The sequence below is a fragment of the Saccopteryx bilineata genome, chromosome X (genome assembly GCF_036850765.1).
Source record: "Saccopteryx bilineata isolate mSacBil1 chromosome X, mSacBil1_pri_phased_curated, whole genome shotgun sequence".
Lineage (NCBI taxonomy): Eukaryota > Metazoa > Chordata > Mammalia > Chiroptera > Emballonuridae > Saccopteryx > Saccopteryx bilineata.
The window spans coordinates 52,113,139-52,131,937 of record NC_089502.1 but is presented as its reverse complement, the minus strand read 5'-3'; the positions used below and the strand labels follow the sequence as shown (position 1 = coordinate 52,131,937).

Here is an 18,799-nt window from a genome sequence, read left to right as displayed (position 1 = left end):
TTTTCATATTTCCTTCCCAATTCCTTTACTGGAAGATCATTTTGGCTATAATCAGAGAAATAATGAAGCTTTACTTCCTTGTCTGTCAGCATTGCTGATAAACATGAAATATTATGCTAGACCATTCTCTTCTTCAGTCATTACATTAAAAAATGCAAATGAAATTTGCATTTCCTTCTACTATGCAAAAACGATCACCTCTGAATCAATCTCCAGATTACAGAAAGATGTAATGGAAGATTTTATGTGAATAATGAAATAAACATTTTAGAGCTCTATGTTATTATTAGTCAGATTAGGTTAGATGATGTATGTTGTGGTACCAAAAAAGACTCCAAATCTCAGTGGCTTAACACATAACAGTTTATTTACTACTCTGAAAACAATCACTGCAAGTCCATCAGCTCTTCTGGGGAGGTCTTTTATAAACATTGACAAGAGATCCAGGTTGCCTCCATCTTGTAGGTACCCAGTTTGGAGAACGTTGCTTTCAGGTCACAGTGGCAGATAAAGAGAGCTGGAGGTTCCATGCAGGACTTTCTGTGGCTCTGGTATAGAAACGACACATCACTTCTATTTACAATGTCTCTGTAAACCCTCTGCTAGAAGTAATTAAGTGGCATTGCCTAACTACAAAGGGCTGGGAAGTGACAGAAGTACATTTGATAAGCTGTTAATGCCTTTGCCACATTCTACGAATAATATAAGCTTTTTCATATTTTAACGAACAACAACTTTTGAAAAACTCTATATGGATACAAAATATCCCTTAAATATAATAAATTTATCAGCATATAGATATATATATTTTAGAAAACATAATGTTATGAAGCTTCAAGGTGATCTAACATGGTATTACATTTATAATTTTCCACAAACCTTACTGAGAGGTTTTGTTATTTCCACTCCAAACATTTGAGAAACCAATATGTTATTTATCTACTAGACGTCTTTTATATATGTAGCAATTTTAACAGCCTGTGATTCAAGGGAGCTGGCACAAAATCAGCAATTTAAAAAAAATAGCAATTGACTCTCTCATCACAGCAAAATATTTTGTACATATGACGTTACAATTAGCCCATCTGCTGTAACAGAAATTCTTTGTAACATTGATTTATAAATCACATTACTCTGATATATAAAAGTGTAAAGTAAAAATAATTTTCAACTCATTTCAGCTTCAGTGGTTATCATGAATCAGCAACACAAATGAGGCACCAAATCTTAGTAAAATACGACATAGGAAGATCAATTATATTATCTTCCATATTTAACTTCTATTTTAATTCAATATTAATGTTTAAGACAACAAACATTAAATCAGCATATTTACTATAATTGTGGCAGTAGTTTTATGTAACAAGACACAGCATACTAGAGGTCTGGCACTCATCTTGCTTACAATAAACCAGCTTCAATATGAAGGCATTACATATTTTTTAAAAACCTTCTTTTTACATGTTCAATATTTTGGCAAGTGTGAAATTAAACACAGTAATGAAATTAATATAGTAAGATTAAGAAATTACAGACTTGAAACTTGTATTTTAAGAATAAATCATATAAAAAAAGGATTACTGGTTATATAGAATATCCCTGGATAATCAAAAATTAATAATATAAAACATGCAAAATATTTCAGAATCTTTATTAATCAAAAAATACCAGGGTCTATTTAAAATTTTTCCCTTCCAAAGGGTATCAAAGTTAATGCAAACCTTATAACACTCTAATGTTAAAGACTATTCAATACTGTTGAATTAGAGGTAAATTTTATATAATTGGGGGCTTACTTATACTGTTAAGCTGCTGTCTTTCTTGTTCACTTCAAACAGCATACAACGTACAAGAATTTCATTAAGTAAGAAAAGAATGGCTGCTGCACTGGCAAAAATAGAATGTGTAAGGATCAAAGGCACACTATTCAGCTAGCCAAAGTGATAGCAAACTCTTTTTTCCCCCACAAGCCCTTTCCCCATGTAAACAAAAGTTTTTAAGGAGAAAAGTAAAGTAAACTAAACTTATCTTCAAAAGTAAGGATTTTGAGATATCAGTGTTAAGTCTATGCTTCAAAAATGTCAATTATAGTTGTCTGGATATTTTGGATTATATTTAAACATGTGTCCAAATTAAATAATTTTAAAATTAGATATATTTTTGTCAAAATTATTACTAAAACATTTTACTTTAATTCCAAACGTTTTAACCACTAGTATGACAACAGGGTTTTAGCTGTCAGCGCAATTAAACACTGGAAGAAAAAACACACAAAGTCCAATATTTAAGCTACAGGCAACAATTATAGCCTTTTCTGGCACAGTGGCATTTGATTGGCAACTCAAAGCCCAGGAATAGTTCTATTATTAACACAGGGAAACTCATGCATTTTGGTAAATAGGCCTAACATTCACTGTTGAATTTTCTATTAGACCTTACTTTTTTAAAGAAAAATCTTGCTTTTTGTTGTCTTGATGTTATCCTCACTTGTGACTTAACTCGACTTCTTCTTCTTCTTTTTACCATGTTTCTTGTGATGTTTCTTCTTCTTCTTCTTTGCTTTTTCCATTGTTTTTTCTCGGTCTTCATGTCTTCTCTTCTTTTTGGCTTGTACCTCATCTTCATAATCTGATTCTGATGAGGACTCTGATGATAAAGGTTTATCCTCATGGTAAGACTTCTTTCTTTTTCTGCTGGCACTTCTAATATACTCTTCTTTCTCTGTTTCATCCTTTGACTTCTTTTTCTTTTTTTCATATTCCTTGCTATCTGATTCAGAATCAGATGTAGAGCTTTCTGATGATTTGTGTGAATGCTTCTTCTTCTTCTTTCTCTTTTTTCCTCGTTTCTTTTTCTCAACCTCAGAATCTGAAGAACTGCTGGAAGAATCAGAACTTGATGAAGAAGATGAAGATTGATAATACTTCTTTTTTTTCTTTCTCTTTCTTTCTCTTTTTTTGGATGAACCTTCATTTCCACTTAATGCTTTCTCTCTGCTTTGTTCTAGTTCTTTCTTCCAATTCTCATTCATTTTTTCTTCAAATTCTGCTAATGCCTTGGAGCCTTTCTTTTTACTTTCTATTTTTTTCTTCACTTCTTCCCAGGTGGGCCTTGGTCGATTCAGATAATCTTGTATTGTTGGGCCTACAGGTTGAGATGGGCCCCTCCATCTGGCCATGGCTATAGGATTCATATAAGCTACACGATTATCTCGCTTGCCCATGCTGCCAAATGGTTCCACAGAAGACTTTCAGTTGCTAAGGAGAATAAGGTTACACACTCTCCTTAAATTCTTCATCTGCTGGTACACTAAGTGAGCTCTATTCTGTGAGAGAAGCAAATAACATAATTACAAAACAACTTTAATATAAATCAATATAAACACATAAGCTTAATTGTTCATTGCTATCACATAGTACAGTAGAACATTTCAAACTCTTAGAACTTTGGAACAAGTAATATACATAATTAATATTTTTGCATACTTTAGACATTGTGGTACAAATAAACATAAAGTGTTTTATATACCTCACATAAAGTTCTGTTATCTAAATTTTTAATAACTTTTTTTCCTTTCATATTGTATAACATGTACCATTTTTTTGTTATGCTTTACATGGTATAAAAAGAGACAGAAATTTTTATTGCAAACTTCTGTACTAAGCAGACATCTTTGACTTAAAAATGTACAGCACAATCTACTCCATTCTTTAAAAGAAATCTAGAAATTCAGAAACACTTGAAAAAAATCTTTCTCACTCAACTCTCAAATCCAATTTTGCTGCTTAAAACTCCACAGCAGGTCTCATATCCATTCATTTTTCTCCAAATACATTGTTATCAAGTTAATCCAGGCAATATCATCTCTCACTTGGACTATTAATCTTAGTATCTACTAAGTGTTTATTTTCTGCCAGAGACTGCTTAGTGTTTTGCAATGAATTATCTCATTAAATTTCAAGACTAATATCATGAGGTTAATTCTATTATTATCACTAATTCACAGATGGAGAAACTCAGGCTTTGTGAATTTTAGCGACTTACATTAAGTAACAACTAATAAATGTCAGAACTTGAATTCAACCAAGGCAGCCAGACCCTGAACCCTCCACACCTAACACAACATTACATTGCCTCCTTATATCAACTTCTTCAATGATTGCCTTATTTCTACCCTTGCTCCTTTCCATTCCATCAGAAGAATTTTAAAATACTCCAGTGGATTTACATTTTAATAAGAATCAAATTCAAATTCTTTTTGTGTGTGTGACAGAGACAGAGAGAGACAGAGAGAGGAACAGATAGGGACAGACAGACAGAAAGGGAGAGAAATGAGAAGCATCAAGTCTTCATTTTGGCTCCTTAGTTGTTCACTGATTGCTTTCTCACATGTGCCTTGACTGGGGGCTACAGCAGACCGAGTGAACCCCTGCTCAAGCCAGCAACCTTGAGCTCAAGCCAGACAAGCCCATGCTGGTGACCTCGGGGTTTCAAACCTGGATCCTCCACGTCCCAGTCTGATGCTCTGTCCACTGTGCCACTGCCTGGTCAGGCTCACATCCAAACTCTTATAAAGGTCCTATATGAATTGTTCTCTTTATATCTTTTACTTTCAGTCACTCATCTTCTCCAGTCTTCTCTTGCTTTATGGAATATGCTATGATCCAAGCTTAGCCACCATGGCCAGTTCCAACATCATCCTTCGTGTCTACTTTAAATGTCAAGTCATCAGAAAGGCAACTACTAGGTTGAACTATATAGACTGCTAAATCATATAAGACAAACAGTGAAATACCCACAATTTCATATGGCTCAACCTTATGCAAAAGTAGGTTGCCTCTGAATTTACCACTCATCTTCATGATTCTATATCCCAGTTTTTTATTTATTTTATTGATAAAACTTAATAAATTGATGATGATTTTATTTGTGTGACTGTTTGGATGTGTGTTTTGTGTGTGCATCCACTACTAAATATAAGCCCAAGAAGGGTAAAGATATATTTTATTTATCATGGTGTTTCCAGTAAGTAACACAGTATTTGGACTGCACAAACTACTCAATAAATATTTTGTCAATAATAAAAAAATAAGTGGATAGATGGATAGGTAACTCTGGAGGAGAGGGGAATTCAGAAAAGCCTCCTGGAGTTGGTAATGTCTGCATAAGATTTTGAAGATTTACTTGGGAAATGAGAAATGAAGGATATTCCTGGTGAAGAAAATAATATATAAACAAACAAAAACAAACAAACAAACAAAACTGGAATCTAAAAGAAGAGCATGCATTTAATGTTGATAAAGCCTAAAGTGCAAGTGAGCAGTTTCAGGAGGTGAGGTTGCATAGACAGAAAATAGACTGTGGTCATGGAGGCCCTCTTCGGTCATTTTAAAATCTTGGATTTTGTACAATAGTTGTTGGGAAACCAATAAGGTCTTTTAAATGGAAGGAAAAGATAATCAGCTATATCATAATTTTTTTGTCAGTCTCCATATTGAATCTGACCTTTTAAATCAACCAAACATACCTACTTATCATAAACTCAATGCCACAGATGTTACAGTGGCTCTTAATGATAGTGTCATGCATTTCATTTGCTTGTTCATGTTCATTTTCTCCTTCTCCTTCAATTGTGTTCATCTCCTCTTAGGTCTTTCTGTCTTTTTCATTCTTACTTCTACTTTAAAGATCTGTTAAATATCATTGTTCCCTTCACTTGATCAACAAAATCCCTTAAGGTTTTTTAGTTTATATTCAAGTTGCTGGTTCTCTTTAATACTGGAAATTTAGAATTTCATAATCCATTCAAATATCACTTTCTTGAGATTTAGTCCTGATATCAGACAGAAAGATGAGCAGAAACCAGTTTACAAAGGCTTTGAATGCGATGCTAAGGAGGTTCAAATTTGTTCTATGGGATGCATAGTGAAGCTAATAGAAATACATTGACTATTTTAAGCAGGAGTGATACGGTTTGAGGGTCAAAGAGACACTATTTTTATTTTACAATGTGAAAGATGAGTTAGAAACAGTTAAGATTAAGGGCAATGAGATCACTTAAGTATTTACACCAACAAGAGATAAGAGTCTGACCTAAAAAGAGTGGCATTATGAATGAAGATTGAGAAATATGAGACACATTGAGAGTATTCAATTGAAAATAATGACCAATTGTTTACAAAGGCTGAGGGGCAGAAAGGAATCTAGATCAAGGTTCCGGATTGAGAACTAAATAAAAGTCAATGCTGAAAACTAGGTAATATAAGTCTTCGGTTTCATTTCTTTAACCCTGCTAGTAAGTCTGTTTCAGGGCTCGCAGCAGATGACTAACCGCAAAGAAATGTCTGATGTCACAAGCCGAGAACTCCTGGCAAACTTCCATAAAAGACAATTCTTGGTCCAGCAGCCAATGGGCTAAATGCCCCATGACCCTTCCTACCTCCCTCCCCAAAACCCTTAAAACCCGGTCCCAGACTATACCTGGCACATGACTCTCCCTTGCTAGTCAGCCTGGTAGGGTTTCTTTCTTTCTTTCTTTCTTTCTTTCTTTCTTTCTTTCTTTCTTTCTTTCTTTCTTTCTTTCTTTCTTTCAATAAAGCCTGTTACACTGGTCTTTTCAGACTCCCTTGGATTTTAACAATAAGAAATAGCATAGACTTTGAGAAAAGGTCTAAGTTTTGTATTAGATTCATAAAGTTTAAGATGCTTGTGAAACATCCAAATAAATCTTTATGTAGGAAATTGGGTATATAGGTATTGGCAATCTAGAATGTGACCTGAGTTAGAAATATAGGATCAGAAGTTACTGAATGATGGCTAAAGTTGTGACAGAAAATTAATTTACCTTGTGGAGAATTTCAAATGAAAAAGAAGTCAGAACAATTGATGCAATTTAACTACAGTATACAAGAAGTTCGCAGAGAAAATGAAGCCTACAAAAAACACTCTCGAAAATTAGCTAGAGTGCTAACTCTAGGGAAAAAAAGTAATAATGACAAAACTACAAGGGGTAGAATAGCTAACACAAGACCAATGATGTGGGAGGCCTTCAGAAATACAGAATCTGTGTTCGTTTCTCCTAAGCTAAATCACATTGAAACAAGAGAAAAAGTACAACAACAAAGCTCAAATTTTATTTAAGTGTTGTGGCTTACCTTCTTCTTCTATAATAGAAGAAAAACTTGATTGTCTGTATCTCTATTTTATGAACTATGCTAATTTTTTATAAAGATTACATATAAACTGTGACTATCCTATTAGTAATCTGGGTGTTATAATAGTTATTTGTTCATTCATTCCTACAGAAACCCCCTTTTGATCATATTATATTCTGTGCCAGACATCATGTTATAGACCATGGATACTATGGCATTTTAGTAAAGGCAAATAGTCATTACACAAATATCAAATATCAAACAGATGAGTACATAATTATACTCATGTGATTGGAATGATGAAGGAAAAATACAGGATGCTATGAAAGGTACAATGAGGGATCTAATTCAGAACGGATGGTTAACTCTGAGACACTAACATAATCTCAGACCTAATGGATAAACTCCTTCTAGCCAGAAGAAGGAGTTAAATAAGACAGGAATAATTTAAAAAGACAAAGGTGATTGAATGTTCTAAGAAGAAGGAATAGCAGATGTTAAGGCCCTGGAGCACATCTAGAAAATATATAAAATTATTTTAATTAAATCAATTGCATATTAAGTTTGAATTATCTGTTACTTGAGTGACAAATATAAATTATTTACAGATGGTATTCAGCACACTGTGTTGACTACAATGTGACTTCTATGTGACATGGCTAATTCATCATCAACACAGTTCACGCTATGATTATTTCTAAAGTCATAGAAATGAATCTTTCCTTCACACATTTCTGAAACTGTGAAAAGTCTAAGAGTATGTATAGTTTAAAGAAAAGAATAAAGGCCCTCAGGGCCCCTTTACCACTTTGTCCTGGTCAAAAAGCCTTGAACAAAATAATTTGCATAGTGTCAGTGTCAGTGTTTTAAGAAACCTTCTGTAGAAAATCATTGTATACATAAGGACCAAATTTGACTAAGTATACTTCAAGAAAGTACTTATTGTGTTAGTGCATTTGAAAAGTTTTGCATAAGCCCTAGTGATATTTTTGAGTTTAGCTTGACAACTAATTTTGACCTATAATGTATGTTTACATGTGTTAAGATGTAGCTAAGATGATGTAACCAAAATGTCCCAGAAGCACTGCAAATTCCAGTTCTACTAATGAAGGGGCCATCTTGCATTAACCAAAGCTAATTGAAATCTAATTTCTTTCCATATATGTGATATGACTTCTATTAAATTATACCTCAAAAATAAGGTTTTTCACATATCTTTTTCTCATTGATCCAGTTCCTATTTAACAAATGTTTCCTAACCCTTGACAAGATCTCTCAAGTCACAAAGGATGGTACATCAGTGTTTTTATTTGTTTGTTTATTTTTTGTTTTGTTTTATCATTCAGCATGTAAAACCAATTTCATTCACACTAGACCAGGATATAAACAGAATATCATTTACATATTATATATTAGACTTTCAAAGTGAGATAGAACTGTACCTTCCATTTATTCTTTATAATTTTATCTACATTTTAGTATTAAAGTGATATGCTATTATAGGATAATTAGATGCTTCTGGAAACAACAGTGTGTGTATCCAAATTGATTTTAGTTTAAAATCTGTCAACTTTCCTCTAGGATTTAGTTGCACCAGGATATACTTGTCTTCTCTTCTAACAACTTATAAAAAATAAGGTAAGCATAGGTAGCAAAATATCAGGAGAATTTCTTACTATTTTCCTAGAGAACACAGTTTAAAACATATGCATGGCTTTAAATACCATTACCTGATATTACATGTATCAAGTCTTCAATCACTACCTTCTCCACCTTGCCACCCCCCATATAATGTATTTCTAAAAACAGAATAGAGAATGTATGCATTTTTATGAACATATTGGGTATAAAATAACTAAAAACTTCATAGTTATTTATTGACCCTGGGTACAATTACATGTCACATCTCTTCTCACATTAGAAATGACTACATATGTATATTTTCTAAAAATTCAACAGCAAGAGCACATAGACTTCTGTTGAAATAAATAATTTATAGATGCTTATTGAAAACAATAGTAAGGTGTGCTCAGAAATGTCAGACACTGAAAATCTGAATTGCCATTAATTTATTATGCTGAAATCAGAGGGAACTACTGAGTCATGATGCCTGATTTGAAAAAAACTATGTGGAAGAGATAACTCAGAACTTTTCCTCAGGGTGAGAAAAAATAGTTCTCAGTTGAAGAAAGAGCATTGAGTATAAATAGATTTGACAAAGGCAGATAAAGTATCTTAGGAAATTCACTAGGAAGACTATATTAACTTCACTGATGCAGCAAATCATCACTAGAGTTCATTACGATTCGAGTTGAAGGCCCAGCTTCCCCATTTACTTGTTAAGTGCTATCCTACAATAATATAACTTCTCTGTGTCTCAGCTCTCATATCTAAAAATTCAGCTGATATATGATCATTTTTTTTTATAATCCATCTCCTGCTCCCAGGTTCAGTGAAATACTCTTTGGCCATAGTTTGAAAATTGTAAAAGGCTATATAAATGTAAATACTTTATGTTCTTATGATTATTATCATGAATCTTATAATAATAATTATAATTATTCAGTATTCATCTTGAACACACATGTACCATTCCAAATGGTTTACATGAATTATCTCATATAATTCTCACAACTCCATGAATTATTTTCTCTGTTTGACAGATGAGGAAATTTAGTTTCAGGAAGTTTAAATAACTTGTCCAAGGTCTCATAACTTGTACATGCTAGAACCAACATTGGACCCCTAACAGCCTGATATAAAGCCTGCATTATTAAAAAATGTTGTAGTACTCCTGACCAGGCGGTGGCACAGTGGATGGAGCGTCGGGCTGGGATGCGGAGGACCCGCCAGCTTGAGCGTGGGCTCATCTGGTTTGAGCCAGGGCTCACCAGCTTGGACCCAAGGTCGCTGGCTTGAGTGGGGGGTTACTCGGTCCGCTGTAGCCCCGTGGTCAGGGCACATGTGAGAGAGCAGTTGGTGAGCAACTGGGATGTTGCAGCGAGAATCTGGTGGTTGATGCTTCTCATCTCGCTCTGTTCCTGTCTGTTGCTATCTGTCCCTCTCTCTGACTCTCTCTCTCTCTCTCTCTCTCTCTCTGTTAAAAAAAAAGAATGTTGTAGTATGAAAAGTGGCTGGAAATTCTAGCTAAGGAATCTAACAAAAGTAAGATGGTTATTTGTAACCGTATATCTATCCTTAAAGTTCAGAAAGTCACAGGACAAATGCTCCCCTGAAAGGGCAGAAGGAAGTCTTATGTTAATAAGATTTAAGTTGGTTGCAAATATCAGCTTCTATAAATTGGGACCACTGAAGTAGACGTTTCATTACTTTTCCATACTCTGTAAGCTCTACTAAGAGTTTCTTTCTTTTTACTCCAAATTTATTGCTATCTATCTCTTTTCCCTAATATAGTTATATATGTTTCTGCCATTTATATTCGTAGATAGTCATTTGTAATTTCCCTTTTCCTTACTGGATTTCAGATGTCTAAAGAGTAAAAGCTATAACATTGTCCAGACTACCATGCTATATCCACTGCTTCAGTATACATTCTGAGTCTCAGAATTTACTAACCTGACACTTAACATGTCACCACTTATTCTTACCAATTTATTATAACATTGCCAGAAGCAGTTGTCATGCAGTACTCATGAATACAGAAAAGTTTCACATTAGGAAGTTAGCTATTTCAATTAGACTCTACTGACTTTTATTCACCCTTGACTGACATTAAAATGATATATAGTTATTATATATAATTACCTAAATCAGGAATCTGAAGATTCTAATACATTTGTTTGATTTACTCCAAACTGTGAAACTCCAGATACCTGTTTTTCTCTATGGAAGAAGTCAATTCTAACTTGAAATCCCTCAGCAACCCTGAATATGAACACAGAGATTATTTATTCAATCCCTTAAATTTTCTAATAAAGAGATCTATCAAAATCTTTTAATCTATTTGACTTAAAGTATTATAAAATGTATGCTCATAAAATTCTTAATCATGGAAATAAACATGATACCCTAAAAATTAGAGATACACATAAAATGTTTATGGTATGCTGGAATGGAAGAATACTGGCTTTTCATCAGTTTTACTAATCTAGTAAATATTAGAAAAAATCATGGCTCTATAACTTTATTTTGACCATAATATAATTTAAAATAGAAAAACATCTTAAACTAATGTTTAATCTATATAGCATAAAATATACCATCTGAATGTAGGTGATTTAGTTATTTACTCAACAAACATTTATTGAAATCTTACTATGAGGCAGGCACTAGTGTTAAACAATACAGATAATATCCATGATTGCATGAGGCTTACATTTTAGAAGAAAGAGAACTAATCAAGACTTTAATTGAAAATACTGGGCATGGGAGAGCTAGAGAAGCAAATTAAATGATATAATGAAAAAATGCATGGCCAAATCCAGAATGTGGGATGTTCTATAAAACAAACAGTTAATCTTTTCTAAAATTACATGGGGAGAAATGAAGATTGTTCTAGAATAAAGATTTAAAAAGACAAAATAAATGCCCTGTGTGAACCTTGATTTTATCCTGGTTCAATAAAAAAAAAGCTATATGAAGTTTCTTTTTGGAGTAATGAAAATATTTTAAAATTACATTATGGTGGTTATATAACTTTTGTAAATTTGCATTAAATCATTGAATCTTGCATTTAAAATGAAAATTACACTATAAATAGGCTTTTAAAATTTTTGAGTGGAATCTAGGAACACCAAATGTTAATGGGTATTAGATGATACCAGAGAATTATTTTTAATACTTTAAGTGTTATAATAAGGAGATTATGGGAGATAAATGCCCTTACTTTGAAAAGATACATACTGAGACACCTCTCCCCCTTCCTATCTGTCTGTCCCTATTTGTTCCTCTCTCTGTCTCTGTAAAAAAGAAAAAAAACATGCTGAAATATCTGCATATGTAGCATCAAGAAGTCTGTAACTTTCACATTTTGCAGCAAAACAGAAAAAATAAATGTAACAAATTGATAAAATTTCTTGACTCTAGATTGTGGGTATATAGGTTTTCACTGAAAAAGTCTTCCAAGTGTTTTATGTGTTTGAAAACTTCCTAATAAAAAGGTTAGAAAATATACTTATTTTTAAGAGAAAGAGAAAGAAGAAAGAAGACCATTGTAGATTTTTTTTTTTTTTACAGAGACAGAGAGTCAGAGAGAGGGACAGACAGGAACGGAGAGAGATGAGAAGCATCAATCATCAGTTTTTCATTGTGACACCTTAGTTGTTCATTGATTGCTTTCTCATATGTGCCTTGACTGTGGGCCCTCAGCAGATCAAGTAACCCCTTGCTCAAACCAGCGACACTGGATCCAAGCTGGTGAGCTTTGCTCAAACCAGATGAGCCCGCGCTCAAGCTGGTGACCTCAGGGTCTCAAACCCGGGTTGTCCGCATCCCAGTCCGACGCTCTATCTACTGTGCCACCACCTGGTCAGGCACCATTGTAGAATATTAAGGAGTAATATGGTCTTTCTTTTTGACCATCTTACCAAAGAAATTTGACCTACTTACTGTATGATTTGGTCAGTAGAACAGAAATCACTCAATTGCTGAAAACTAAAATACTGATTATGAAGCCACAAATAGACTTGGCCTAATGTTCTAGCTGTAGTTGTTTAAATAGTAGTCATGCAACTCACCTTTTCATTCTGCTTCCTATATGTTCCATCTTTTACATTTAAACTTTGGCTGTTTCACTTTTGTCGTGGGCAACACATAAAATCCCTAATGCTCTTGTTTATTGGATAGAGCGTTGGCCTGACATATGAACGTCCTGGACTTGATTCCCAGACAGGGCACACAAGAGAAGTGTCCATCTGCTTTTCTTCACCTTCCTTTTACCTTCTATCCCTCTTCCCCTCCCACAGCCAGTGACTTGGTTCTTTGGATTGTGAACCCCAGGTACTGAGCCTAGCTAGGTTGGTCCCAGCATATCAGCCTCTGGTGTTTAAAATAGCTAGGTTGATTTTAGCATCAGCCTCAGATGAGGGTTGGGTGGATCCTTCTCGGGGTGCATGCAGTAATCTGTCTCACTATCTCTTCTTCTCTCACTTAAAAAAATGCCCCCCCTAATGACTGTCACCTCAGGGTTGAGTACAACCCCTCAGACAGTGTGTGAGGCATAGTGGCTTTTTCCAGCTCTGCCTTCTTGTCCTCCAGTCTTATCCTGTAGCCACACACCATTCCTGGTACTCATGCAAAGAGTTTTGAACAGAGTAAAAAGAGACATGCTCATATTCATATTTTAGGACAATCATTCTAAAAAAAATAAGAAAAGAAAAATCAGTCTCTCTACTACCTGGAAAATAGATAGGAAATAAGTATGACTGAATACAGAAAGAATGCTAATCTAGGTGAGAGGTGATGTTTACCTTGACCAGGTTGGGGTTCGGATGCCATGGTTTTTAAACAACAACCTTAACAGAGCATCATACTGTATGGCAAGTGTGGAGCAATTGAATTTCTTTTTGACAGAGACAGAGAGAGAGTCAGAGAGAGAGAGAGAGATAGATAGGGACAGACAGACAGGAATGGAGAGAGATGAGAAGCATCAATTATTAGTTTTTTGTTGCAACACCTTAGTTGTTCATTGATTGCTTTCTCATATGTGCATTGACTGTGGGGTTAAAGCATACTGAGTAACCCCTTGCTCAAGCCAGCGACCCTGGGTCCAAGCTGGGGAGCTTTGCTCAAACCAGATGAGCCCGTGCTCATGCTGGCGTCCCCAGGGTCTCGAACCTGAGTCGTCCGCATCCCAGTCTGACACTCTATCCACTGCGCCACCAGCTGGTAAGGCATAGCCACTGAAAATTTTAAGCGGGGAAGTGACATGATCCTATATTCATTTTTACAATATTACTTTGCCCCCTTGAATGGAGAAATGATTAGTGTGCTAAGAAAAAAATACAGGATTATAGTTTAGGTAGTAGTCCAGGTATGATAGTTTATAATGAAGTGGTGGCAATAGATAAAGATGGTCTGGACTAGGATGTCGGCACTAGAGTAGGGGACAAAAAACAGATATGAGGTACTATTTTGGAGGTAGAATGAAGAAGACTCATTGATTGATTGGATATGGGGTAATAGAGAAAAAGGAATCAAGAGTGATTACCAATTATCAGGAATTTGGCAGAAGGAGATGCCATTTATTGAGATGGGACTCACTAAAAAAGATTAATGGTAAAGGGTGGGAGACCAAATTAATTTTTTACATATTATTTTTTAGATGCATGTCAGTTATGCAAGTGGAGATTTGGAACAGGCAGTTGAGTATATAGATGCTAGGTTCAAGAGTCATCTACATTACACTTCAGTTACTTTAGACTCTGACACTAAAGAAAGAATTTCATTACAGCAGTAATAATAATTTGTTATTACCTGTGGTATGAAACACATTAGAGGTGATAAGTATATCTTTTTGTTTATTTGAATTAATGTAGTCAGTTTCAGTCCCTGTTTTCCTATAACTGTAAACACATAATTAATGTAATGAAAAAATATTCATTAATCTATATGCTTTGTCTTTACAAGACTAATGTAGTATAGCATGTGTTTTTGACTGAATTGGCATAGCTGTTATCACCAGGTTTTTGGAGTTAGAAGTACCTGGAATACAAATTTTCATGAAAATATACACGTGGTAGAACTTAACCAGCTAAATGAGAAGATTATGAAATCTTCTCCTCAAAAGGCACTACAAACCTGGATAAAATTAACAGAAGCAACCATGAATTCACTCTGGAAATTAATCAAAACCATAAATCCATCTGAGAAAAAGTTTATTCTTGAAAAATCACTGATGTCGGAGGAGTACAAAGGTAGGAATTAGGTGCTAGAGATGCTGCATAGTCCACACCCCTAGTTAATTCAGCTCAGAGGTTCTGCAAAGACTTATACACTGAAAACCACAAAATATTGCTGAGAGAAATTAAAGAATATATAAATAAACAGAAACATTCCAATCTCTTGGATTAAAAGGCTCAGTATTAAGAAGTCAATTCTCTCCAAATTGATGGATAGACTAAATGCAACCCTTATTAAAATCCCAGACTTTTTTGCAGAAATTTCCATGGACAAGCTAATTTTAAAATTTATCTGGAAATACAAGGGGTCAAAATAGCAGAAACAAACTTGAAAATTTGGGACAAAATTGGAGGAATTACACATCCAATCTCTAAACTCAAAATAAAGACACAATTAATCAAAACAGTATAGTATTGGCACAAAGATTACCATATAAGTAGGACATAATTGAAAGTATAGAAATAAAACCTTACATTTATGGTCAATTTATTTCTGACAAAGGTACTAAGATAATTAAAAGGGGAAAATGATAGTCTTTTCAACAAATGGTGATGGGATCATTGGACACTCATGTTAAAAAAATAAAGAAAATAGACTCTTTCTTCACACCATATATAAAAAAATAACTCAAAATGGATCACAGACCCAAATTTAAGAGTTAAAACTATAAAACTACTAGAAGAAAATTTATGTGAAAAATTTCTTGACCTCAAATTAGGCAGACAGATCTTGATTACAGTAATAAAAGCATAATACATGGAAAAAAAAACTTAATATATTGGACTTTTTAAACTTTTACTCCTCAAAATCACTACTAATAAAAATGTATATATAAATCTAAGATTAAAAGAAAGTATTTGTATATCATAGATCTAATAAATGGCTATAAATACAGAATATTGGAATAACCCTTACAACTCAATAATTATTTGGAAGACAAAAACTCAAAAAATAAGCAAATAATTTAAATAGACATTTCACCAAAAATATATAAATGGCAGAAAAGGATATGAAATGATGTGCAACACCATTAGTGATTTAGGGTAATGTAAATCAAAATCCCAACAAAAAAGTACTGTGTATCCATGAGAATGGCTATAATCAAAAAGACAAATGATACTAAGTGTTGCAAAGATACAAAAAAAGTGAACCACTTGTGCATTGCTGGTAGGAATATAACATGGTACAGCTAATTTGGAAAATATTTTGGCAGTTTCTTAATAAGTTAAACATAAATTTTCCATATAACAATAATTTTATTCTTAAGAATCTAACCCTGAGAAATGAAAATATATGTCCACACAGAGGCATGTATATAAATACACTAGCATTACTCATAATAGTAGGGAAAAAAAAGTAAAAAGTATCCAAACGTCCATCACTTAGCAAATGGATGAACAAAATGTGACATACCTATATAATAGAGTAGTCTCAATCAATTTAATAGAACAAGTTCTTGATACATGCTACAGCATAAATATACCTCAAAAATATGCTTAGTGAAAGAAGCTAGACACAATTGAACATATTGTATGATTCTATTTATATAAAATGTACGGCAAATTTATAAAGAAAAAAACAGAAAAGTATTTGTTTAAGCTTTGGTGTAGAGGCAGGGATTAACTGCTAATGGGTTTCAGAAAACTTTTCTGAATGATGGAATAATTTTAAAAATGAATTATGAAGTGATGGTTGCAGAACTCTATAAATATAATAAATTTATTGAATTATACACTAAAAAGAGTGAATATTACAGTGTGTGTATTATAGTTCAACAACTCTATTAAAAAGACAGGGATATAGTAAATGTAAGAATTTGCTAGACTTCTTTTTAGGCCTCTTTATGCCTATTGTGTGCAGCAATTTTCATAATTCCTCTATCTACATTAGGGGTAGTCAACCTTTTTATACCTACCTCCCACTTTTGTATCTCTGTCAGGAGTAAAATTTTCTAACTGCCCACCGGTTCCACAGTAATAGTGATTTATAAAGTAGGGAAGTAACTTTACTTTATAAAATTTATAAAGCAGAGTTACAGCAAGTTAAAGCATATAATAATAATTACTTACCAAGTACTTTATGTTAGATTTTCGCTAAGTTTGGCAGAATAAATCTTTATAAGACAACTTACTATAGTTAAATCTATCTTTTTATTTATACTTTGGTTGCCCTGCTACTGCCCACCATGAAAGCTGGAACACCCACTAGTGGGCAGTAGGGACCAGGTTGACTACCACTGATCTACACTAATATCCCTTACACACCAATGAATCACAAGCCTATTTCTCCAGCCCAGACTGCTAAGCTTTTTTCCAATTCTAATCTCATATATCCAGTTACCTGTTATACTACTCCTTGGAAAATAATTTACTCTTCATCCCCATCTCTTAATTCAATAAGCTTTGCTTCTCAATATTTCCATAACTAGTAGTGGCACCTATAGCTGTTTCGTATTTCTCACAATTTCAGTGTTGCTTTCAATCACACTACTTTTATTCCCACATTAAATGAGGAACCTATTCAAACTTATTTTTCTCCAAAGCATCTCTTAAATTTTCCCTTTCCACTCTGAAATCAAGCATCTTAGTATGTCTTGCTGACTTTAGATCCTTATATATAGCTACTAAAGCAATCTACTTCAAGACTATTTTTCACATCACTACTATTCTTGAAAACCTATAGCACATATTCAGATGTATGTTTTTCAAACAAAATCATAAGCTGAAAAAATATTTAAACAAATAGCAACCATGAAATATACCATCTACATATAAGCATAGCAAATACCTTGTTGAATATAACTCCTGATCTATTAATGTGTATTTGTCTCCTTTATTTGAAAACAAACTAAATTCATATACACAGTATTTTGTCACCTGTTTTCAAGACTGAAAAGTATATTTTGACCATCTTTCTAAGTCAAAAAAATGTTCATTATTGTGAATAGAAGATTATTGTTCCCTGATGTAGATGGACTTTATTTTATCAAATTATTGCTGTTCTCTCTCATATTAAATCTAAAATTTTAAAGTTCTCTTTCAAAGTTTTTCCAAACCCATATTCGCTGTTACCATCTCTTATTCTTTTCCTAAAGTGAATTCTTCATCAAAGACAAGGCAGTCTATTTTTACCTCACAAATATGTAGTTACTTCTTGCTTTTTATATCTTCATATACCTCTAGCACTAATGTATAACATTTTCACATTATTTTTTTACATATAAATAATTGGTGTATATATTTTTAGTTTTTCTTTTCTATGAACATGAAAACACATATCCATGCACATCCTCTATGTGCAACTATACTTTTTATATAAATGGGATTATACTGAAGATACTATTCACAACTTGCCTTTTTCATTTGACACCATAATGTGGAGAGCATTTGTATATGGTGAGTACCACTATTTTGTTCTCAGTTACCAAGGCAGATGTGTTCTCAAGTTTTCATTTGTAGCATTTTACAAAACAATTAATTGATTCAATAACTGGTTTTAGCAAAAAAAAAAACCCTTGACTTTCTGTGAAGAAATATTTGAATAATGAATTAGGAAATTTGTTTTTGAATATTCTAAAACAAAGGAAAATGCAATGATATGTAGGTGGTGCTTAATTCAAACAACAAAGCTCTGATAACAAAGAAAAAATCTAGTACTTTCAAGTAGCCTATGAAAAGATTAAATTATTTCATTTCATTGAGGTAAGAACTCTTAACATGATATCTATCATCTTAAAAATTTAAGTGTATAATATATTATTGCTGACTATAGATAAAATGTAGTTC

At 33.4% G+C, this 18,799-nt stretch overlaps 1 protein-coding gene across 2 annotated transcripts in view; it reads right to left on the bottom strand.

The window, feature by feature from the left end:
• Nucleotides 1–367: 367 nt before the first annotated feature.
• Nucleotides 368–18,799, bottom strand: part of FAM133A (family with sequence similarity 133 member A) — a 35,649-nt gene continuing 17,217 nt past the window's right edge. For both annotated transcript variants that reach the window (XM_066250208.1, XM_066250207.1), the window contains exon 3: nucleotides 368–3,325. In XM_066250208.1, coding sequence (XP_066106305.1) covers nucleotides 2,495–3,223 — 729 coding nt within the window. In that variant the 5' untranslated portion in view covers nucleotides 3,224–3,325 and the 3' untranslated portion in view covers nucleotides 368–2,494. The remainder of the gene's footprint in view (nucleotides 3,326–18,799) is intronic.